Below are 22915 nucleotides of genomic sequence, written 5' to 3' on the forward strand. Positions count from 1 at the left end.
CCCTCCCCAAACAAGCCACCCCTCCCAGGTTTGGCAGAGCTGCACATTTCACCCCAAACAGCCCCAAAATCTCGGTCAGAAATCATATATTTGCTTGAGAAGCTTCACTGCAACTCATGCACACACAAGGTTTAAAGCACACAGGCACGTTGTGACAAGTGATTTCACCTCAAAAATCATAAATACTGGTAGGTTTTAAAGAATTAGCAGTTCTGACATCACCTATAAATGCATTATAGGATGGCACAGAGCTCCCCACCCCAAATCCAGACCAAATTTGTGTTTGTCCCACTCCAACAAGCATCAAAACAATGGGATGAGTTCCCTTCAGCTCCACGAAAACCAGATTTTAAGAGACAGAAAGAGGCAAAGGGGCAGCAATTCAAGGAATGTCCTGATAAAATTACAGGGGGAAAAAAAAGTTGCTTAATAGAATCATGGTTTTAATTTATTATAATAAATAGCTTTATAAAATGTTTTAGCTGAATTACTTCAATATCCAAGCGTGAGTTCAGACTCCAGTGCTCCAGCTGGGAACTTCCAGCCCTCCGAAGTCTCAGGATTAATCTGAAGCCATAATTTAACACGTTCTGGAATGAGATTTTATTGCAGTCTCAGCATCAGCCACATTTCTTTCAGAAAGGAGACAAAGGGAAGTACAAAGTCCAAGGGATCCCAGGGAACCTGACCCCGTCCAGGTGATCCACGTGGACACACACGGATGTGACTTGGCATTTGTAAACAACAGACAGGCAGGAGGAGGCAATGACAGCGTTGGGAGGGTCACCTGGCAAGTTCATACTCCAGGAATTGCAGGTTTAGTGCTGGAGGGTGGAACTGGATCCAGTCCTTGGTGGGTTCCCTCCGATGCAGGCTCGGAGCTGAGCCCTGGGGCTGCAGGATTCCAGGGTTTGGAGAAGAACTTGGGAAGAAACGTGTCAAAAACATTCATGGGAACATCACATGGACAGAGTTAAACTGGATCCTCTGTCATACACCCCCAGTTTTATTTATTGCCCACGGACACGCTCACCCTGAGCTGGTTTGTTCGGTTATTTTTTAGCCTTTCCAAGACAATCCCTCTTTTCTTGGCCCCCTCTCCCACCCTCCCTGATGGTTTCACCACCAATCCTTTCCTTCAGGAAGGATTCACACAAGGTGACACTGAGCTGATGATGCACAAAGAACCACTCCCAGCCTCCCAGGGAAAGCAGCATTTTCTGCCTTCATTCACTCTCAGCCAAGTTTTCTACAGTTACAAAGAGGAAAAGCTTAAAAACCCCTCCCAGCTCTGTCCTTACTCACCCCAAATCCACCTTCAGAGGCTGAGGGTGGTGCAGGACTCACTGCTCTGTGGATAAAGCTCCAATCCAAGATAAAAATGAACCACTTGTAAGGCAAGAAGGGAATTTCTGCTCGTGATTCCAACACGGGTTGTACGAAGTTACAGAGGCAGCCCCTTGCAATTTGTCATTTTTGTCCATTTAATGCACTCACTGCAGAAACAGACTCCAGTCACATCTGTACTTCCAACATTTTCCTTCCTTAGTCCCATCTGGGTGCCCTGGGATGGCCCTGCCCTGCCCAGGGATGCAGCACTGGAAGGCTTCAATCCCACTCATCCCACGAGCTCCAAATGGCTTTTCAGCCCTAATTCCAGCGCCAAAGTGAACGTCCCACCAGCCAGAGAGGAAGGAGCCACTTCCACCAGGAGGTTCCAAGGCCAGGGATTCCTGGACTGAGTTATTTAAACAGGAATCCCAGCCAAGCACCCTGAAACAAGGACAAATCCCATCCCTCCCATCCCAAAGCGGGCTGGGTGATGCCTGATCAACGGAAAGCACTTGGGATGGAGGGGAGAATGGTAACAAAACCATCACAAATCACCTCAGAACTGCTGTGTGGGGAGGGAAAACCCACTTGTTTCCACACTCTGAGATGCTTCTATAGATATATTTCTATTCTAAGGAAATGGAAGTTGTAGCATAGGAGGAAAACCGGGATTGTGGAATTAGTTTTAGGCACTTGGGCTGCAGAGGCTGTGGCAGGTGCCTGTCAGGTCCATTTACTGCTCACACACTCCCCCTACACCCCCAGGATGCACAGGGGAGCAGCTCCTCAGCCTCCCTGAAAGGAAAAAGATTAACAAGTGAAGCTTGGGAGACCCCTGCTCACATTTTCCAACTTTATATTCCACCTCTCCTCACAATTAAAGGCCTGGGTAACTTTCAGATTCCAGAGGCAGCAGATTCTAGAGACGACTGACCAAATTTATTACCTGCTAAACCAAAAGAAACATTTTCAGTGTTATTGAAAAAGGGCTTAACGCGATTTTTTTGCTCATAAAATGCCACTCTGCAGCATAAACTTCAACAACCAGTTTTTAAGGCCTCCCCCTTCTCTGTAGAATATCCTAAGGAAGAATTTCATATCCTTAGAAGGAATTTCACGGAGAACAAAGGCAAAGCTGGAAGCCAAGGCAGCACAACACTGAGGGTGAAACACAACCAAGGTCACAGCTCAGGGTAAGACAATCCAACAATTCCCAACAATCCCCAAGTGGAGCTGGGAGCAGCACTGATGCAAAGTTCCCTTGTTTTTCTATGGACAAAGCTGGGAGAAAAATGGGAACTGTCCTGCAGGGAAGGGGAAAAAAAAAGCTGTAAACAAGAAGCTCAGCCACAAAGGGTCTGAGAGATCAAAAGTTTGGCTGCTCTTCTTGGGGACTGAAACGTTTTTAACTTCCCACACCTGAACTTCAAAGCACCATCACAGAAACCATTCCAGGGGGGGTTGGAATCGTTGGCAATGGGGTGACAAACCCCACCATCCCCCCAGACTGAAAATCAGCATTTAAAGCCCAGCTGGGAGTGCCAAGCCCTGGACAAGCTGCAGGCACAGGATGTGTCAGTGAACATCAGGCACCTCTGAATTGTGGCCACATCTGCCCCCAAAAATACAGAAGAGACACAAAACTCGTGGCTACACGTGCCATGGCACACCTTGGTTGGAGCTGGGTTTAAGGCTGGCTTGTTTTCACTGTCCCCCACACAGAAAACAGCTCAAATGTTGGGTTATAAACCCCTCAGGGCACCAAATACACCGTTCACCAGCCAGGCTGGGTGTGCAGGGACCCCCAGCTCCTCACTGGGCTCAGGGGCTGCTCCTGAGCCCCAGGGGAGGGCAACCACGAAAGTGGAAGTGGCCAAGAGAAGGGAAGAGCAAACCCAAGACAAGCCCTGTGTAAACACACAATGTCTGGTCAAACACAACCCACACCTGGAGAGATCACCACGCCTATAAACGTCAAAAGGAGCAGCAAATACCCCAATACAGCTCCATCACTGCCCTCTCATTAACAACAACAACAACTTTTCTTAACAACCAACCCCCAGCCTGAGCCAACGAGCCCGGAGTTCTCAGCGTTTAACACCTCGGAGGGATCAAAGCAAAGACTCACAAACCAAACACTTGGGTTTAGAAGCAAAGTCTGCTTTTTCTTTTTTTTTTTTTTTTGTTTTCCAGACTAGAAAATGTACAGTTCCATTCCATGTGTGTGCACAGAGCTCGTTTGCTTGTAGATACTGTCAGAGAGACCGAGAGAGCCTCTGCAGGAAATTGTTAATTCTTCAAACATTGATACATTTTGCAATACACCAGTTAAATACCAAGATCTATGTGCATGCACTATGGGTATATGCATGTACACCTTAATGTTTAACAGAGACAGCACATCCCCCGGCCAGGGAGCCTCAGAGATACCAAAAAAATAGATTAAAAAGGTCAATTCTTTCCCTGCCTTTGTTAAAGACAGACTTCTGAGGCTGCCTCCCTTCCCTTTCCCCGGGGATCCATGGGCTCCCAGGGAGGCAGGAACACCACCAGCCAGATTATCCCAGAGAGAAGCACCTTAAAAAGTTCAAACTGAGCTTTTTCTGCAAAATGCCTTTTCCATCCTCCTCAGGAAGGGAAGGACACCTGAAGCACAGGTTGGTTTCATTCTGCTGCCCTCCCCAAAGCTCTCCAACAGAAGAGCCTGTGATTAAGGCCACGTGCACTCCCACAGCCCTGACATGTCAAACCACCATCCCAACTGCCTCCAGCCTCTAAAATGGGAATTCTGGACACCTCCTGCACGGGACAGGCATCCCACCAGGTGCTACAGCAAGGAAAGGTCATCCTAGTGTTCCAAAATTGCTCTGGGGACCATGCAGGGAGTTCTCTTTTCACCTGGAACTCGTGTGGGTCGCTTAGAGCCTTCCAAGTAGTGTCATGTTTTGTCCCCATCCAGTTCCCTATTGATATATCTGCACATTTATGTAGCAAAGAGAATTTTTCCTCTGAAAAACACTTCATTACAGTGTGACTTGTACGACTCCAGTGGGACTGTCAAACACACTTTTGTGCCTCCTCTTTGGTTTATAAAAGAAAAAAAAAAAGACATTTTTCCCTTTTTGACAGCTGAAGGTACTTTTAGACCTGAATCAACCAACCAGCAAAGGAGAGCAGTGGGCAGGACGTGCACCTGCAGCATCACCCAAACAACAACTGCAACAGGAAAGGAAAACCCACCTCATTTTAAACTCTCGGGCAAATTTGGCCAACACTGTCATTCAAATCTCAATCCACGTGTGCCCCAACCCATTCCAGCCTCCTCCTTAACCAAAAGATCCTGTGGAAAAGCAGCCATGGGCTGAAGGGAGGGTCTGTTTGTCCAGTTGTGGGAGCCAAGGTCCGGTGGACACAGAGGGAGAGCCCTGGGACACGAGGCCGTGGCCACGTCCCACGTTGGTGCTGCTGCCAACAGGCTGATTGAGAGTCACACACTGCTCTGAACGGATTGCAAGGAACTGAAGTTGAGGTATAAATATACACAAATATGTACAGTTCACATACAGGAAAATAGGGTTGCATTTGTAACATCGGTAACCTTAAAAATACTGGAGGAGTTGATACCTAAGCCAGTGATTTGTTGCTGATTTACTGGAATAATGAAGCCAACATCTTCCACTAGAGAGGGCTACAATGGGATAATAAAACTCTAAATTAAAAGCTCCTTTCCTCTTGCTTCATCTTCCCCACGCCCAAGGCTGGACTGTCCCGAGGGGCTGCAGCTTCTGAAGGTTGGTCACAGCTTTGAAACGGATCCTCCCAGGAAACCAAACCAAACTGGAGCCAGGGCTGCACCTTTCCCTCTGGGAATGGTCCTCCTTCCTGTACACTGTGTGTGGGCAGCTATGTAGAAAATACAGTTGCAATCAGTTCAGTATAAATACATCGACCCCACCGCCTCTGCCGGGGAACAGCTCCCCTGGAGCAATGTCTGTGCAAAGAGGGCACCAAAAATCATCTGATCTTAAGTCTTGACATCATCCACTCCAGTCCTTGGCACAGCCTGTGAACAGAAGGGACAATGGTTAAGGGATTCATGCACTTCTGAGGAGAACTCCAAAGGTAATTCCTTGGCATCAGCTGGAGTTCTTCCCATGAATCATTTCCAGGAACTATCCACGCCAAGTGTGGCATTTCCTACACCCTGTTATGCAATCCAGGAGTGAGACACTCCAGATCCTGGCACTTCAGGACATGAAGGTCTCTCTAACTGGGATTACTCTTAATAAACCAGAACAGATTCCAGGTCATTCCCACTGGGCTCTCATTAAGCCCAGTTCACACACAGTTTTATCTCTGTGAGGTGAGACCGTGGATTTGATGTAAAATTTGATTTTCTGACCATACTGATCCTAAATCAGTGTGTCCTGAGCCCAAAATAAGTGTCAGGATTATTAACTGGGGAGGCTCTGGAATGAAATTGCCAGAGAAGCTGTGGCTGCCCCATCCCTGGAAGTGTCCAAGGCCAGGCTGGAGCAACCTGGGATAGTGGGAGGTGTCCCTGCCCATGGCAGGGGGTGGGACAAGATGATCTTTAAGGTCCCTTCCATCCCAAACCCCTCTGGGATTTTGGGATTATTACTGAGAGGGGAGGAATGTGTGTTAAAACCAAACACTAGAATAAAAGCCCCAAATAACTCTGGAGCCAGGGATCCCTCTTACCCCTCTCCAGTTAGAGCACAGCAGGCCTGGATGTGCCACTGGTGATCCTTAATGGAAGTGAGCTTCAGGAACTGGGAGATTTCAGCCACTGTCATGCACTCCTTCACATCCTGCTTGTTTGCAAAGATCAGCAAACCTGCTTTTTTCAAGTCCTGGGGAGAGAGGAGAGAAGAGAAGATGATGACAAAGCAGCCCTTGGATACCAAAGAGAACCCTGAGCCCCAGCCAAAAATCCTGCAGGAAAACTGCTGCAGGGGGACATGGAAGGGCAGGAAACCCTTTGAGCCCGCAGCCCAAACACCCAGGGTTTGCCAGGGATGATGTGTAAAACTCAGCACGACGTTCTGCTGTGCTCCAGGAGGATCAGAGCACCTGTATCCCTGTGCAGCACTGAATTTGGGAACAGGGACTCTGTGGACAAGCTTATTTGGCCTCCAACTGCTTGGAATTACACCAGTGCGGGGGTTATTATGGAAAATGTCTCCCTTGGAAAGCAAAAAGGTGTTCCCAGGAAGCCAAGCCAACTCAGGCATTAGCTGCCTGTCGGGCACACTGATGTTTGCAGGCAGCAAAATTAATTCCCAAACCGCCACCTGGTCCAGAAAATACTTGGAACCGACCTGGGAAACTCAATTTTGCCTTAACAGGAGCTGAATGGAACCCCTGGGCAGAAAGGAAAGATTTCCAGGAGCAAAGAAAAGCCATTTTAAATAAATATTTGAGTTTCCTTTCGGCCTGTAGGTATTGCTGTTCTCTCCAAACAGCCTGGAAACATCCTGCTGGACAACAATGGGCACATTCACTGGGGGGTGGGTCAGGAATCACATCCCAACCCCGAGCAAGGGCTCCTGCAGCCTGGAATTCTGCACCTTCCTCGTGGCAAATCTGAATTAACAACTTCTGCATCTTCCTTTGTTAGGAAACAGAAGATGCAGATTAGAATTTACTTCATTGACTACAAGTTAAACATCCAAAAATTTTTAAAAAAATTAAATACCAAAAAAAAAAAGAGAAATTTGAGGCATTGCTTTTTTCTCCAAGGAAATCCATAGGCAGGCTTTGCCCTTCCTGCAGCCCGGGGACCGTGGCTGCAGCTTAAATATAGGTGCCATATTTTGGGATGTAATGCCATCATTTTCATGCAGATTTTTTTACTCTGACACTTAAATTTGGAAGCTCAGCATCACCTCACACACACACTGATCCAGTTTGCATTCAGGTCATGCCACAGGTACTGCCTGGCTTAGACATCAGGATTTATGGCTCAGAGCCAGAGAGCTCAGGTTTAAAGAGGGACTTTGCAATTTAGCAGCTTCCACTCTCCCCTGTAATTCCAAACACAGAGCAAGGGATGGCCATGGGCTGCCTGTTCCTCCAGTTTTACACCTGATTGCCATAAAACACATCATTACTTCACTGAAAACAGACCATCAGCCAACCCTGAAGTTATCAAAAATAGTGACTGATTTATTGCAGGAAACAAGGGGTTTTTTAAAGGATCTAATTCAGAGATTAACACGGATTGAGGTATAAACACCACAGAAGCATCGACAGGTGCCCAGTGCTGTTGCCCTGGAGGAGTCTGACAAATTTAGGATCAATTTACAGTTCATTGGGAGTTTCACAAAACACAGTTCAGGGTGGAAATCTGCTTCCCTTAACAGGTATCACACAGATAAATATTCAAATAAATATTAAAATAAATATGTTACAGACCCAAGGTTTACTCACCTCGTGTGCCAACATTTTATACAGTTCTTCCTTAGTCACAGAGATCCTCTCTCTGTCTGTGCTGTCCACCACAACTATCACAAACTGCAAAAATTGAAATTATTAGAGAACAAACCCCTTCTGTGTGGCCAAATGTTCCTGGTTCCTGCCCAGCCCCTGCTCCCATCCCGTTATCCAGCTGGATTATCACCCCCATCCCACCCTCTCCCCTCAGCCCCAGGGGAGAGTCCCCCAGCCCTGGGGTGGTTCCCACAGCTTGTGCTGTGGTTTGGGGACAAAGGCAGCTCTGACACAACTTGGGACTTTCTGTTCTCCATTTTTAAGGGAAAAAATTCATACTGAAAGTGAGGAAATTCTCTGTAATCCCAGGTCTGGGGTTGTTCCTTGCCTGGCACAACTGAGGCCACACAAAGATCCCTCAAATCATTTGCTGCAGCCTTAAAAACATAAACTGTATCAGCTTTCTTTCTCTGGTTCTAAAACTAACAGGCAAATAGGGATTCAAAAAGTCCTTTGGCTCCAAACTCCAAGAGCCCACATGCAGATAAATGTCACAGAATCCTTTAGGCTGGAAAGGACCTCAAAGAGGTCACATCATCTCACAGGGAAGCACAGGAGAACAAAGGCAATTATTGTAAGAATTGTATTTAACCATATATAAATATAATTTATAGAATATAACTGTATTGAAACCAAATTAGACAGCACACAGGAGACCTTGATTTAATGCATTATTTTTATCAAGTTATGTGCTTGGTAAAATGTATAAATATATATATATATATATTTATATGTGCTGCAACTTCACTGCTGAAGAGTTCTGAAAACTCTTTGGGGTGAGGAAGTAAAGTGATGATGGGATCCCAAAGTCTTGGGGGAAAACTTTTGGAGTCTCCTCCTTATTCCTGAGGGGTCGGGACAGGTTTTGGAGGGAGTGGTCACGGACAATGAGGGGACGAACTGTCACCATGGGGCTTTGCAATCCCAGAGTGAAATCCCCACCAACAGGATTTGTGCCAGGGCATTCCCTGCCCCAAGAGGGCATTCCCTGCCCCCGGGAGGGCATTCCCTGCCCCCGGGAGGGCATTCCCTGCCCCCGGGAGGGCATTCCCTGCCCCCGGGAGGGCCCCACCTCGGTGTTGGTGTAGTAGGTGTTCCAGGAGGAGCGCAGGGACTCCTGTCCCCCGATGTCCCACATGAGGAAGCGCGTGTTGTTCACCACGATCTCCTCCACGTTGCTCCCGATGGTGGGGGACGTGTGGACAACCTCGTTCATGGAGCTGCCCGGGGAACAGGGACACTGCAGTCACCACCAGCACCCCCACACCGGCCTAAGTCCAGAAATCCCACCCTTGGAGGGTGTTCCCAGCTCAGAGGGGAATCACAGAAAACGTCCCAGACAAAGGGGAAGGGGGGAGGTGCATAAAACCAAACAAAAACAGCAATAAAATAACTCACTGAGCTGTGGAATAATCAAATTATGGAGCTGAGAGCACACTCCTGAACAAAACTGGGCTATAATTCATTACATCAGAAAGCTGGGGGAATTTCCCCCCCAGAAGCTGTTTGGAGCTCACAGCTCTTCCTCCTCCAGGCCCATCTTGGCACACGTGGGACAGAGCAGTTGTTTTGCTCCAAGACTGTGGTTAAGCCACAAGATTCCCAAGGTTTCAGGAAAACAAGAGCTCCTCATCCAGCCCTGCTGACACATCACATCCACTACATCCCACTCTCCTTCCAGGACAGGCCACTGAAAACAGATTTTATCCACAACTCTGTTGCTTTATGTCCAAACCTCCCCCCCCAGCACAGTCCAACACACAACTTTTTGGAGATATCCAGTTATTAAATATTCCAAATATATTGCTTGGAGATCCTGGGTGTAACTTTGTCACTGAGACCACCAGTTTCACACCAAATAACCAAACGTGTGCTCTGGATACTCCTGAGGTTCAAACCATTTAAACTCCACTTTAACAGGCAAAAAATTAACAGCGGTTTCAAAGCAAACCAATTTTCTAGGAGTTTAATTATTTGTTTCCTCTGATACTCTTGATGTATTTTGTCACTATATATGAGGTTTTTAAAGTTTCATCAGAGGTTTTGGTTACAGTGACAGCAATTTGAGACTTGTAAGGTGCTGGAATATTTCCTGAAGAGGATACTGGGAGCCAGGGAGCTAAAGGGACGGTCCAGTGTTCTGGAAAGGAATCCCAGTTAAGAATCCCAGTTATCCAGTGTCTCTCAGCATTTAACAGGAAACCCGCTCACCACACACACTTGAGGGCAAATATTGGAGAGAAGGAGAAGGACTGGGAGGACCCTAAAATCAAATGAAGGATAACCATGATGCCTGGGGCTGATTTCATATTTAGAACCAGGTTTCAGCAGAGTTCTTTTAAAGCTTGGAAGGGACTTGTGATCCCCTTTCCTTGACTGAACCCACAGCCTTTCCCATTCCAGCTGTTGGCATCTCCCAGTTTGCAGCAGGACAGGTGGGATAACACCATTTCTAACACCCTTCCTGATCACAAACTCCCACTGAGGGGAGGGAGATGTGAGGACAGAACAGGAAGGAACAACGTGTCTGTAAGAGGGAAAATGGGATGTGCAGAGATGGGGGAGGGTTAAGGAGGGGTCAGGCAGGGGGAACAGAGCAAAGAGGGAAGGGGGATACCAGAAGGGAGATGGGAAAGTCCTGTGGAGCTAAACTGGGTATAAAGGAACAGCACACACAAAGATCCACTGTCTGAAAGGGAAAATAAAACACTGAAACTGCAGAAATAAGGGGAAGAACTGAGAGACATCTGTGAGGAAGTGGAAAGTCACAGCAGTAAATGCACCAGGACAGCCCTGAGCTGTATTAAAAAATACCCTTCACTCTATTTGTGCTTTCTAAACCATCTCACCCACGAGATAAATCCCAGCCCCAACCTTTCCCTCTCCCTGCAGTGTGAGGGCAGGAGCAGCTGGAGGTGCTGCACCAGTGCCACGTTTTGGAAAGGCAGAAGCAGGTCAGAACGTGACAAACCCCAAACGTTGCCAGAAAGCACATTTTCAATGCAGGGTTGGAGCAGCAGGGCCACATCTCTCACCAGGAATTATTCCTGGTGCTGCCTCGGGAACACTTCACATGGGAAAGGGCCAATCTGTTCCCAACACAGACCTTGAGCTGCCTGTGCCACCCAGGAGCTTCTGTGCACAAATGTGTACCCTCTTATCAAACTGCAGCTCAGGACCTGAGATAGGGAGCTCATATGAGCCTCTTGTACAGCAGGGGCACGGCTGGGGCAAGGCAAAGCCACTGGTAAAGGCAGAAGGTGCGGGACAGCAGGAAATGTGGTCCTGGCTCCATCCTGGGATCAGCCCTCCCCCTTCATCCCGAGCCACAGACGGCACCAAAGGACATCCCAGCACACGAGCCATGGCAGGGAGAGGTGCTCTGCCACTCACAGAGCAATTTGTCTGGTATTTAAATCTGTGCAAAGGATCAGTTTTGCAACACTGTCCCGTGGCCAACACTCACCCCAATCCTATTTTACAGAGCTGGCAAAGAGCCAATGCCACGTGTGGTGACACCACAGGTGAGTGTGTGGTGACAGCACCTGCACAGAACCTCACTCACACACCAGGCAGAGCAGAGACCCTTCCAACCTCTCACCACCCCCTGCCAGCCACGAGTAAAACCACCCAGGAAAGCAGCAACGTGCCCAACACACACCTGGGAACACCCCAAAACTCCCCCCCACACACAGGGTCATACTCACAATTGGTACAGAATGGTGGTTTTCCCTGCATTGTCCAGGCCCACAATGATCACTTTGTGCTCTGAAATGACAACAGCACTAATAAGTCACTTCATTCATTATCGTGACATCAGCTGTGCGTGAGACGTGTGTGCCACGTTTCCCACTGGCTTCCCAAGCACACACTGCCCAGCTCCAGCTGTTCAGGCTGTGTGGGGAGCTGCTGCTCCGAGCAGGAAAGGGGCTGGAAACTCATCCCCCTCTGCAGGAACAACTGCTGAGATCACACGGGGACGTTTCCTCCTCTAAACTGCCAAAGCCATGTCCCACTGGAATCCTCTCCCAAGCTCCTACAGCAATTCCACGTGGTAAACGTTCACTTTCCCTTTGCCATGGCAGCATCTTGATCTCTTGGCAAGTTAAAAAAGCGGCTTTTGCAAGTAAAACCCACAACCAGGCTGAGCTGCACCTGTGAGCAGGGAGGGAGATCCCTCTGTGCCCTCAGTGCCCTCCTTCCATTCCAGCAGCTCTGGAACCCAGAGGACAGATTTGCCCACGGACATTTGACAGGACACACTCACCCAGCAGAGTTTTGGGTGCTACACAAACCTCCTCTGACACTCTGGAGCCCCGTGCCCAAATCAATTATTGTTTCTCCTTATCACCAAACCGACTGCGAACTCCACAGCTGCTGCTGAGCACATCCAAACTTAGGATTTCCAGGATGGGTGAGCACAGCCAGCTCCCAGCCCTCTTACACAACTTTTACTGCACAAACAACCAGGACTATTCAAGTAAAAGCCCTGTGAGAAGGGGCTTTCTTCCCCCCCTGCCCACTGGTCCTCAAGGGCAACAAAAAGCCATTATAAACGCTGAGATCAATGTACACTCACATTGATTTATCCCAGGGGAGAGGGAGGGGACAGGGGTCGGGTAAGTGGGGGTTTCTTGAGTTTGATTTTGCCAATATTGTGGGGTTTTGCAGAGCTGTCTCGTGTGCCACCCGATACAAACTCCAGTTTTAGTAACTTTGCATAACCCCACAGTACCGTAGAAGTCTCTGCTTAACTGACCCCACGTAACTTTTAGGAACTTTCGTGATGCTGCCAGCATAGGAAACGTTTGGGAATCAGCTGGATCAGAAGGTCTGGATGCTACAAAAATATTTTGTTGCACTCGCACTAAGTGTTAACTGGGACATAAGTGGGACGTTGAACCTGCAGGTGTGAGCCTGCACTGAAACTCCCCCAAAATCGAATTTCAAGGGCTTGATGAACACGGAAAGAAGTGTTTTATAGTTAAAGTGACAACTCTGATGAGCACCTTACTCTAAGGACACAGGTGTTACAAATCACAGACTCACGGGATGGTTCGGGAAGGGAAATTATGGATCATCCCGTCCCACCCCTGCCCTGGGCAGGGACACCTTCCACCAGCCCAGGCTGCTCCAAGCCCCGTCCAACCTGGCCTTGGACACTTCCAGAGATCCAGAGGCAGCCACAACTAAAGCTATAAATAGCATTTACTCGATAAACGAGCCAGATATCGAGGTTTACCACTTCAAACCACACTCTGCCTATAAGCCGAAACTACTCGCCACGACGCAACCCGGCCGTATTCCTTCGGTACGCATTAATAATGTAACAGCGGCTGTCAGGAATGAGCACTGCGGGGACTGAGAGCAGGGGACAAAAAAGAGTTAAACCCCCAAATTCCCGGAGCGGGTCCGGCTCCTCCCGGGTCTCCCCAGACACCCTCAGCCACCCCCCGGCACCCCGCGCTCACCCTGGTGGTTGAAGAGCCTCCATATCCTGGTGAAGAGGATCCCCATGGTCGGCCGGGGCGCTCCGGCCTCGCCGGCCGCGGCAGCGCGGGGGCCGCGGGCACTCAGGGCCCGGCGCGGCGCCCCCACAGCCGGCTGGGGCCGCGCCGGGGCCGCTGCCGCGGGGACATCGCCGGCGGGCCGGGCTGCGGGCGGGAGCGGGCCGTGCCGCGGGACGGGGGGCGCTCCGGGACGGTGTGTGCGGCGGGCCGGGCCGTGCTCCGGGAGCGGCAGTGCGGCGGCAGCGGGTGCGCGGCGGGCCGGGCTGGCGGCGGCGGCTCCCGCGGCCCCTCACGGCCGGGCCGGGCCGGGCGGGCGCGTCGCGCTGACGCGCGGGGGCGGCACCGCGGCCGCCATTACACGGCACCGCCTCGGGCCCGCCCGGCGCCGCCGGGGAAGGGCCCCGTCCTCAGGCGTTCGGTGTCGTGGAGCGTTTGGGTGGCGAGGGACGGTAGAGATCAACCCGCCCCACCCCCGTGCTACGGGCACCTTCACAAGCCTCCCTTGGGCAACCTGTGCCAGGGCCTCGCCGCCCTCGCAGCCAAGGATTTCTCCTCAGTGTCCCACCGAAATCAACCCCCCGCCAGCTTAAACCCATTCCCTGTGTCCTGTCCCTCCATGCCTTGCCCCCAATCCTTCTCCAGCTCTCCTGGAGCCCCTTTGAGCACTGCAGGGTCTCCCTGGAGCTTTCTCTTTTCCAGGTGAACCCCCCCAGCTGTCCCAGCCTGGCTCCAGTTTATGATGAAAATAACGTGCACTTTGCCATATAATAATCCCTACTGGAACACGATGCTCTGCGGAAAATTTGGGGATAATGTGGAGAAGTTGCTCCCTAGTAGCTGAGTGAGTTTGCAGAAAGGCACTTTATGCACTGGAAGGGGCTCCGAGGTCCCCCTGGAGCCCTCTCTGCTCCAAGACAAATTTTGCTGTCCAAACCCACCACCGAGTTTAAATCCTCAGGGATTTTAAACCCCTAGAAAATAAACTTCCTTGTCCAAACCCGCCACAGAGTTGAAATCCTTGGGGGTTTGAAAACCCCTGGTAGCAAATAGGTTGTGCAGAGCTCTCTGTGGTCTAGAGACAACACAAGGGATCCTTGCCCCCCTTTGTCCTTTCCCTGAGCAAAACATGACTTTATTTTACAGAAAAACACTGCAGTGTTTCCCTTTCCTTACCTGCAAAGCTCCTGGTGTGGCTGGTGCCCAGTGCCACCTGAATGGGGCAAATCCTTTATTTTACATGGGCCAATCTTGCTTAGTCTTCCCGTGACACTGGGAGTGGGTGGGAATCTCAGCACTGGGATTTGTAACTCCCGAGTTCATTTTCTCTAGGGAGACACAGGTTGTGTTGCACAAGTGTTGGACATCCCTTCATTTCAACACCACGGGAGGGCTTGGGAAGGAAAACCCACCCCTGCACTTCCCTGCACAAGGAAATGGAGCTGTGGGAGAGACACTGTGAGGAGAGAGGGGCTGTGGAAAAGCTGGGATTTAAGTTTAAGATCACGTTCAGAGGTTAAAAGCTTTGCTTATCAGCACAGAATCCCATCAAGTTCCTTTTGGTGAAAGCTTGGCCGAGGGGCAGCAGAGCCAGCTTGGAGCTGAGCTCTACCCCTCCTGGGATGGGATGTATTCTTGGATGAACTCTCCCTGTCCTAAAAGTCTTGAAGTCCCTTTTCCAGGCCACACCAGCTCTCACTGCTGCCTCTGTTTTTCCCTACTCCTTTGCAGCCTGGCACAACTTCTCATTTCCACCTTCCCTCCTTTCTGCCTGCTGTGCTGCTTCCATCTTTCCATGTGCTGCCTGCCCCCTTCCCATATGGAATCCCAGGCTGGTTTGGGTGAGAAAGGCCCTTGATGCTTATCCATTTTATGGGCAGGGACACCTTCCACCAGCCCAGGTTGCTCCAAGCCCCATCCAACCCAGCCTTGGACACTTGCAGGGATCCAGGGGCACAATACTCTCCTTTTGTTATTCCAGAGGTTTTTCCCTATTCCCTTCCAGCAGCTTTTATTCCCACAGCAGCTCCCTGCTGTTATTTCCCTGCTGCAATATTGGCCTGTAACCAGAGCAGCAAGGGCAGAGTCATCAAGTTTCTGTCCGTGCCCACAGGGATTCGTATTTCCTGCTGCTCTGGAGGGGAATTTTTGGCCCTTAACAGTTGAAGGAAATAAATATCCCAATAATAAACTGTCCCAATCCATCCCCATCCCAGAGCTGGGACCGTGTGTGACCGGCAGGGAAATGGAGCAGCTCCTCCAGTGTGATGATACATGTTCCACAGGTTCAGCATCCAGCCTGCAATGGAATTAATTATTCATTAGGCCGCAATTATCCCCCTTGCTGCCGTTCCTCAGCTTGGAATTTCAGATGCTCGAGGTTCCTACCTGTTCCCAGCTCTCCTGGAACTCGGAGCGAGCCTGGAAGCCTTGGGCCTGTGGCAGGGTTGGGGGGCTGTGCAGTGTGAGAGGCACCAAAACTCAATTAAAGCAATTACTCTGATTATTTAAATAGCAAATCACTGAGATTTCCCCCCACATCGTTCGTTTTGGGGTTTTTTTTGTGTGGCAGCCTGGTTTAACCTGGACCACACTGCTGCCTTTTTATGGAGTAAGTTGGGCCTCCCAGTGCTGCTGGAAGCTTTTTAGGAAAGCACTCCAAGACAGCCTCAGAATTCCCTCCTGGAAATCTGGGAAGGCTTTTTCAGGTCATGTACATTTTGTTCCCAGCAGCTCTAACACCGACAGCGGGTCATGGAGCCTTTCTGTGCTGGGGAAGAGCTTCGTGTGCCCAGGGAAGGGGAAATACTCCTGTACAGGGAAAAACCCTAAACATGTAGGGAATCATGGAATGCTTTGGGTTGGAAAAGCCCTCTAAGATCGAGTCCAACCATCTCCCAGCACTGCCCAGGCCACCACTGACCCCTGTCCCCAGGTGCCACATCCACAGGGCTCTGAAATCCCTCCAGGGGTGGGGACTCCACCCCTGCCCTGGGCAGCCCCTGCCAAGGCCTGACCACCCTTTCCAGGAGAAATTCCTCCTGATGTCCAACCTGAGCCTCCCCTGGCATAGCCTGAGGCCGTTCCCTCTCCTCCTGTCCCTTGTTCCCTGGGAGCAGAGCCAACCTCCATCTTGCTCCCCCCTCCTGTCAGGGAGTTGCAGAGCCAGAAGGTCCCCCCTGAGCCTCCTTTTCTCCAGGCTGAGCCCCCCCAGCTCCCTCAGCCCCTCCTGCTGCTCCAGCCCCTTCCCCAGAACACAGACAAAACAAACGGCTCATGAAATTTTAACCTCCAGGACCACATGAAAACACACAAAAAAGGCATGTCTTGCTCAGTTATATTTATTTGGAGGATGTTCTGCTTTTTATCAACAGCTCAGATAAAAAGATCTGACTCTGAACACACACAGACCAGAAAATCCAATTAAACAGAATTCTGGAAGCATCAGGTGTGTCAGACTGCCAATGTAAAAGCAGCTTACCTGGTCCATGTCCTCCTGTCCTTCCAAGGCGGGTTTTTGGGCCATCACAACATCTCTGGGAAGTTGCTGGTTCCTGCCGGTCACTCTTTGGGAAGAGGCAGCATCTCCCAGTGCTTCCAGTTTTCCAGGACACCATCAAGGCCTTGACGTGGCACTCAGTGCTCTGGGCTGGTGACAAGGTGGGCACCGGGCACGGGGGGGACTCAGAGGCCCTTTCCAACCTTAATCATTCTGTGGTAAACTCAATTATCTTTTAATGGTCCAATCCTCGACACCTCCCATCGTTCTGTCACTTCTCCTTCTCTCTCGGAACCGATTCTACTGTGAGATGACACCGAGGCCCAGCTCCAAACCCAAAACATTCCCAAGGATCCTCCACCGGAGCAGTTGGCTGCAAGGATTCCACTCCCTGCTGGAGCAGCGAGGAATCATCTGGATTTCTGTGCTCCTGAGCAGCAGCTATTTAAGAGCAGATCGTTACAAAGATAAACATCATTTATTTCTCGGAGCAGATGCGGCTCCTTCTTCGGGGTGTCGTGAAAATCCCACTAAAAATGCAACCCTGCCAAGAGCTATTGGCAAACAACAGAAATACCACAGGATTTCGGGCTCCTCGGGGCTCTTCCCAGCATTTTTCCCACCTCAAGTGCAGGACACAAAGAGACCGGAGAGATTTTCCAACGGTTTGTACTTTTGGCTCATTTATTGTAGAAAAGTTAATTGTAATGCAGTTCATCTTTGTACATCTAAATTCCAGAAAACGAATCCATAGAAATGAGGATACTATGGGCATGCAAGTCTGCATGATCCTGGTCACAAAAATAACACCACTTTAGTTTTATTTTATTTATTTTTATATAATTTTTTTTTTTTTCCGGAGTTTTTCTTTGAAAGCCACTAAAAGCAGAGGGAGAGCGGAGCATGCACCACTGTACACATTGCATAGTATATTGGACCCACATGCCTTGTCGGGTGCTACACACACAGGATCTATGGGGGAAACAAAGGGCAAACCAGCAGAAAACACCAACTTGGGGAAGGCTTTTCCCAGTAAAGGCAGTAGTGTCTTCACCAGACTCTGGACTGGCTCCCAGTGAGGCTGGAGGCAGCGCTGTCCAGCTCCCACTGGGACCCAGTTTGGCTGAGAAACGGAGATTTTTCCGGGGTCTGAGAAGCCCAAGGTGCAGAGTTTGCAGTTGGAATGACTGTTCCCATCCTTCTCCCCCCCTCTGCTCACCCAAAATTTGCATTTGGTGTGATTTAGGGCCTGGCTGACTCTCCCTCTCTGCACGAGGAGAGACTCAGGTGTGTCCCAGCCCTTGGCCCCACACCCCTCACTTCCCTTTAGGTTTGAAATTCTCAGGAATATCAGTGGAATTTTTGGGTGCTGGGACTCTCCTCTCCCCCACCTCAAAGCCCTGTAGCCCCAACAATACATTTACTGGGAGTCTCTCATTCCTGACCACTGGTGCATCGTGGGATATTCCTCAGTCACACCCCAAATCTACACAGTGGCCAAAACCGAAGGAATTAATGTGATTCCAGCAGAAATGGATGCACTGGGCTTTCGGATTTTGAAAGCTGCTGTCACTAATTCATTGACGTGGAAGGAATACAAGTTATTGAAAAATCAATCCCGTGTGCAAAATGCCAAAACCAACTGCTGAAGGATCAGGCAGCGAGGAAAGGGATCAAAAATGCCATAAATCCACTGCTGCTGGGTCAAAAAATGTCCCCCTGGTTCCCAAAAGACACGATGCCGAAGGCAGGAGCGGGATTCTTGGAAATTTGTGCTATTACAAATGTGCTTCTTTTTCCTCGCCCTGGTTGTACACCGTTGGAAAAACAGATTATTTCGTCCTGTCCGTGAGATTTCCTCACTCCAGGAATTAACACCGGAGGGGATAAGGGGGATGAATTTAAGTACATTCTGGTTTTCAGGGAATATTGGTAAGGCAGGTGATGGTCAGGAGGTGACATTTCTGGCCAGACCCTGCTCCTGGAGAAGACAGGAGTAGGATCTGCTCCAGGTGGGAATTTGGGGGGGAAAAGGCAGGTCTATGAACCATCAGTGACACCGAGCCAAGGCTACTCCCAGTTCCAAAGGAATACAGGAATGACACAGTAACATTTTACAGAATTCCCACCTTCTCCCCAAATTCTCTGTATGGATTTAATGACAGTACTCCAGTTCTTGAGTGGATTCCACACGTAATGAAAGAAATCTTGAATTTCAATCCTAAAATTTCAATCCTCAGTAGCATTTTTTGCTCTTCCTCCGAGTTAATTCCTTACATATATTTCACAACATTATTAAAGTTTCCCTTTATTTTTAAAGACACACCTTTATTTTCCTATATAAAATAAACTGGGCTAATTATTTTGCCTTAAAAACCCATCAGGAATGTGGGCTCATGGACAAGCTTCAGAAGGGCTGAACTTGGGGAATAAAATGCAGCAGAGGACACATTTAATCCATTATTGAAGAAAAAATGAGTATCAGAAGCCCTGACTTACCCAAATCAGTGGGATATGGAGCAATGGGATTAGCAAAATTATTCTGAAATGGTGAAGTCAGGAAAGACAAGAGATCCTGGGATGTTTCAGGGAATTCTGTGGAGTTGAGACCAAACTGAATTCAGAGGATTTGGCATCAAACTGAACACAAAGTTACAAATATCTTCAGCTGGGATAAATCCCATGGGATAAATGTTTGGCACCAGTAAAAGAACCTGAACGTGTCAAATACAACCTGCCAAGGAGGAAGGATCTGGAGTTGAAATTTAACAATTAACTGTCTTTAAAGTGGGTTTAAGAACTTTAAAATCCTTCGTTAATTGATTCACAAACACAGGAATGCGCCGAATTTTGTCTGTAGAGACTGTTGTTCTCACCTTTATTGGCTAAATCACTAATCCCAATCCAGCAGTGCTGGAATTCTGACAGAAACACTGATCCCCAGCACAGCTTTTACTCATTACTGTGTGTCCTAAAAATAAATCCCTTTTTAAAACAGAGGCTATTTTGAATAAATGCAGAACCTGTAGCACAGCTGGTATATTTGTACTTACAGATATATTTATTTTCAAAAGACAAAAATCCCCAGCAAGGAAGGAAACCTGGATCTCTCCTGACTGGTTCCCTGTATTAATTTGGAATGGGCAGTGGGAGAAATTCATTACACACAGGAGTAAATCCAACTTAAGCCCACCTCAGGACGATCAAAGACTTCCCTCACAAGCTTGTTTTTATCCAAACAAAACAGTTTTGGCACTTGAGATGCTTCAGGGGGGGGGGGTTGTGCAGGTGTGGATCCTTCCCTTGCCTGGCCTGACATGGAAGACTGAAAAACAAGGCTCCAAAAGGCTCTAGAAAAATCTATGTGGGTGCTTGGCAGCGACCTGCAAATATGCAAATATCTGCAAGCAGTTAATGAGCTGATCCCTAATGATCCCTAATGACCCCTAATGATCCCTAATGCTACTGCAGGAGGAGGAGAAGCAGCTGCTGGGAGGGTTCTACGGCTCCTCTGCCATCAGCACTCCGATGCACAAACAGGGAACTGGGCAAAGCTGAGAGAGAAATGTTCAGCCTAAGGCCTCCTTTCTCATGCAGGTGCTGGGCTGTACATGGAAAAAGGGCTGGACAATTCCTGGAGCAGGGAATGCTGGAGCAGGCAGCTGCAGCTGCTGCTCCCGGGCCGGATCCTGCCGCGTTTCCTCAGCTCCTTTGGCATCTTCAGGTGGAGGAAACTGGGCAGCACCAGGGCTGGCAGGTCCATCCCAACTCTGTGACTCCAGTGGGCGCAGACATTCCCATTTTTATCCTGGGAACGGCTCCACTGGGATCACCCAGCGGGGCTGGAGCTGCCTGTTGGACAGTGGAGTTATTAAAAATAATTAATCATCATCTGCCCTCTTTCAGTGCTGCTGGAGACGTGTCGGTGTGGGGTGTCCCACAAGGGAGATTAATGACTGCTCTCGTTAACCTCAAGAAAGATAATGAGACTCTAGGATGCTGGAAACACCAGTGGGCTTTGCCAGCTGGTCCAGAAAGAAGAAACCATAATATTCCAGAAATTCCTTTAGTGCTACATGCTGTCAAAGCCTGACTTCAGCAGGCTTTGGGAGGAAAACAAGCAAATAGAAAAGTTAACGATGCTCGTTCTTGAGAGAATGAGTAGTTTTGCCATGAACCTGCATAAAAAATGCAAGTTCAGCACAACTGTGTCAATTTTAGGGAATGCACGAGGTGGGGAATTTCGGGAGGCTCTGGTTGTACAAAATGGTCAGGTGGGGTCGGTTTTCAATCCCATTGGATCTAAGGCTTCACTGCTCGTGTAAGACACAAGGTCCAATCCCAGAAATTCATCTGTTTAAAGGAACTCAACACTGGTGGAATAAATGACTGGTAGGAAGTAAGGCAGCGATATCTCCGAGGATTTCTCACGGAATCCAAAGCTTTGAATAAGCTCTAGGATCTCCCTGGGAGCAGATTTTCGTCTGGTATTCCCTTTTTATTGCAGTTCTGACCAGTATGTGGTGACTGTTTAAGCCCTCTCCCTTCCCCTGGATTTCATGAGGGGAATGGAACCTGATCTTCCGGAGGGTTCTTGTGCGACGCTGGAATTTCAGACATTCGCAGGTGGATTTGGGAAGATGGAACATGGGTGCACTGGAATGTAGGTACTCCACACACTGGGGAAGAGGAGGGGACTGTTTCCCACTTAAAAGGCAGGAGCAAAATGGGAGAAAAAAATCTGATGTCTCTACACTCCTGTCCCGTTTGGGGACTCGGAGCTGTACTCAGGTAAACGAGAGGGGGAAAAAGGCTATTCCCAACTTCCAACCACACAAACTATGGAGCTTGTTCCTTTTCCTGTTCCTATTTCCCTTCTCCTGTCTCAGTTCCTCCCTGCTGGTCCCGACAGAACCATCAGGACTGGCTAAAATAAAGAATTTGGCTGCAACATTCGTGCCAGGTCTAAAAATAACGTCAAACTGGAAAGTGTTTTGTCACTGCTGCAATAATTTGTGATATTTGGCACTCTCGAGAGTTTACATTTGGTTTGTGTGAAAAAGCCATCCTGGAAAGAAATCAGCAGAATAGAAATCCTTTTATTCTAAACTGGAAGTGGAAATTCCAGCAGACAAATACTGGAAGCTGACTCTCTGGCTTCCAGTGATTTTTTTTTTTAATTGTCAGATTTTTCTTTGTACGTTTGTTGTTGTTTGTTTTTATTTTTTCCCAACTGTTTGCAACATGCTCACGTCGACTTTCCAGTCAATTCACCCAAATTCCAACAGGAATTGGTTTATAAATTGGTTCCAACTGGAACTGGTCATTTGGAATTTCCAGCAGAGGAAATCATTTTATAAGTGCCTCGATAGGTACCCGAAATTACAAACGGATGTGTCTAACACCTAACGACGAGAAAAAAAATACGGCTATAAATGCAGTAAATGTATTAAAACCAAAAACAACCCCCAAAACAACCCCTATGGACGGGCAGAAACGGAAGGGCCGGGCGGGGTTCTGTCGCCCCTAATTAACATGGATGAGAGCAGAGTGCAACCGGAGTGTCGGGCGTCGCACCTGCCAAAGGAAGATGACTCGATTCTCATTCCTAGCTACGGGATGTGGGAGGTTCTCACGGGATGAATCCTGGCCGTGGCTCAGAGCCGGTGCCGCGAGTCGTGGCTGTACCCGCCGGGGGACCCCCGGGTCCGGTGGGGTTTGTAGGAGTCCTGGTACGAGTCAGAGAATTCTTCCTCCACGAGGGGGTAGTGGTCTCGGCTGTGCTGGGAGCTGGAAGACAAGCGGTTCCTGCTCTTGCGAGCCCTGTCGCTGTGGTAGTTCTCGTCCGGGGGGCCGAGCCCGCGGCGCTCGGCGGGAGAGTTCTCCGGGGCCGGGGGGCCGTGCCGCCCGCGCTGGCTCTGCGGGGCCAAACGGGCCAAGTTAGTACCGCTCGGGGCTCACCCTGCACCGCCTCTCACACCGCGCTCGGAGGCCTTCTGCCGGCCGTGCGCCTCGGCTGAGCTCTGCCTAACAAAGCCTGGCTCCTACAGGGCACGGGGGGAGG

General features: G+C 49.4%; 2 protein-coding genes across 6 annotated transcripts in view; both read right to left on the minus strand.

Annotated features, from left to right (window-relative positions):
- Positions 1–579: 579 nt before the first annotated feature.
- ARL5A (ADP ribosylation factor like GTPase 5A) lies at positions 580–13416 on the minus strand. 2 transcript variants are annotated; one of them, XR_001876249.1, is made up of 7 exons: positions 13317–13416; positions 11553–11613; positions 8918–9065; positions 7786–7869; positions 6055–6206; positions 1306–5395; positions 580–894 (listed from the first exon to the last, which is right to left on the minus strand). XR_001876249.1 is itself a non-coding variant. In XM_017823760.1 (6 exons), the coding sequence occupies exons 1-6, from the start codon at positions 13360–13362 to the stop codon at positions 5347–5349; spliced, it is 540 nt and encodes a 179-aa protein (XP_017679249.1). In that variant the 5' UTR covers positions 13363–13416; the 3' UTR covers positions 580–5346. The 2 variants fall into 2 exon arrangements, 1 of the variants encoding a protein (XP_017679249.1); XM_017823760.1 differs by having other exon boundaries at positions 580–5395.
- Positions 13417–17517: 4101 nt separating this feature from the next.
- CACNB4 (calcium voltage-gated channel auxiliary subunit beta 4) overlaps positions 17518–22915 on the minus strand; it is a 74278-nt gene continuing 68880 nt past the window's right edge. For 2 of the 4 annotated variants that reach the window (XM_017823754.1, XM_017823755.1), the window contains one exon: positions 17518–22769. In XM_017823754.1, coding sequence (XP_017679243.1) covers positions 22509–22769 — 261 coding nt within the window. In that variant the 3' untranslated portion in view covers positions 17518–22508. The remainder of the gene's footprint in view (positions 22770–22915) is intronic. The other 2 variants (XM_017823758.1, XR_001876248.1) reach the window with 2 other exon arrangements.

The sequence above is a fragment of the Lepidothrix coronata genome, unplaced genomic scaffold (genome assembly GCF_001604755.1).
Source record: "Lepidothrix coronata isolate B3197 unplaced genomic scaffold, Lepidothrix_coronata-1.0 Scaffold105, whole genome shotgun sequence".
Taxonomy (NCBI): Eukaryota; Metazoa; Chordata; class Aves; order Passeriformes; family Pipridae; genus Lepidothrix; species Lepidothrix coronata.

Excerpts from the sequence above, each read along its gene's own strand:
- ARL5A (XM_017823760.1), bottom strand. The coding sequence starts at position 13,362 with ATGGGGATCCTCTTCACCAGGATATGGAGGCTCTTCAACCACCAGG. Across the intron at positions 6,207-7,785 it reads ATAAAATGTTGGCACACGAG|GACTTGAAAAAAGCAGGTTT; the intron begins GTGAGTAAACCT and ends CTCTCTCCCCAG. Across the intron at positions 5,396-6,054 it reads TGTGCTCTAACTGGAGAGGG|GCTGTGCCAAGGACTGGAGT; the intron begins GTAAGAGGGATC and ends TTCTGTTCACAG.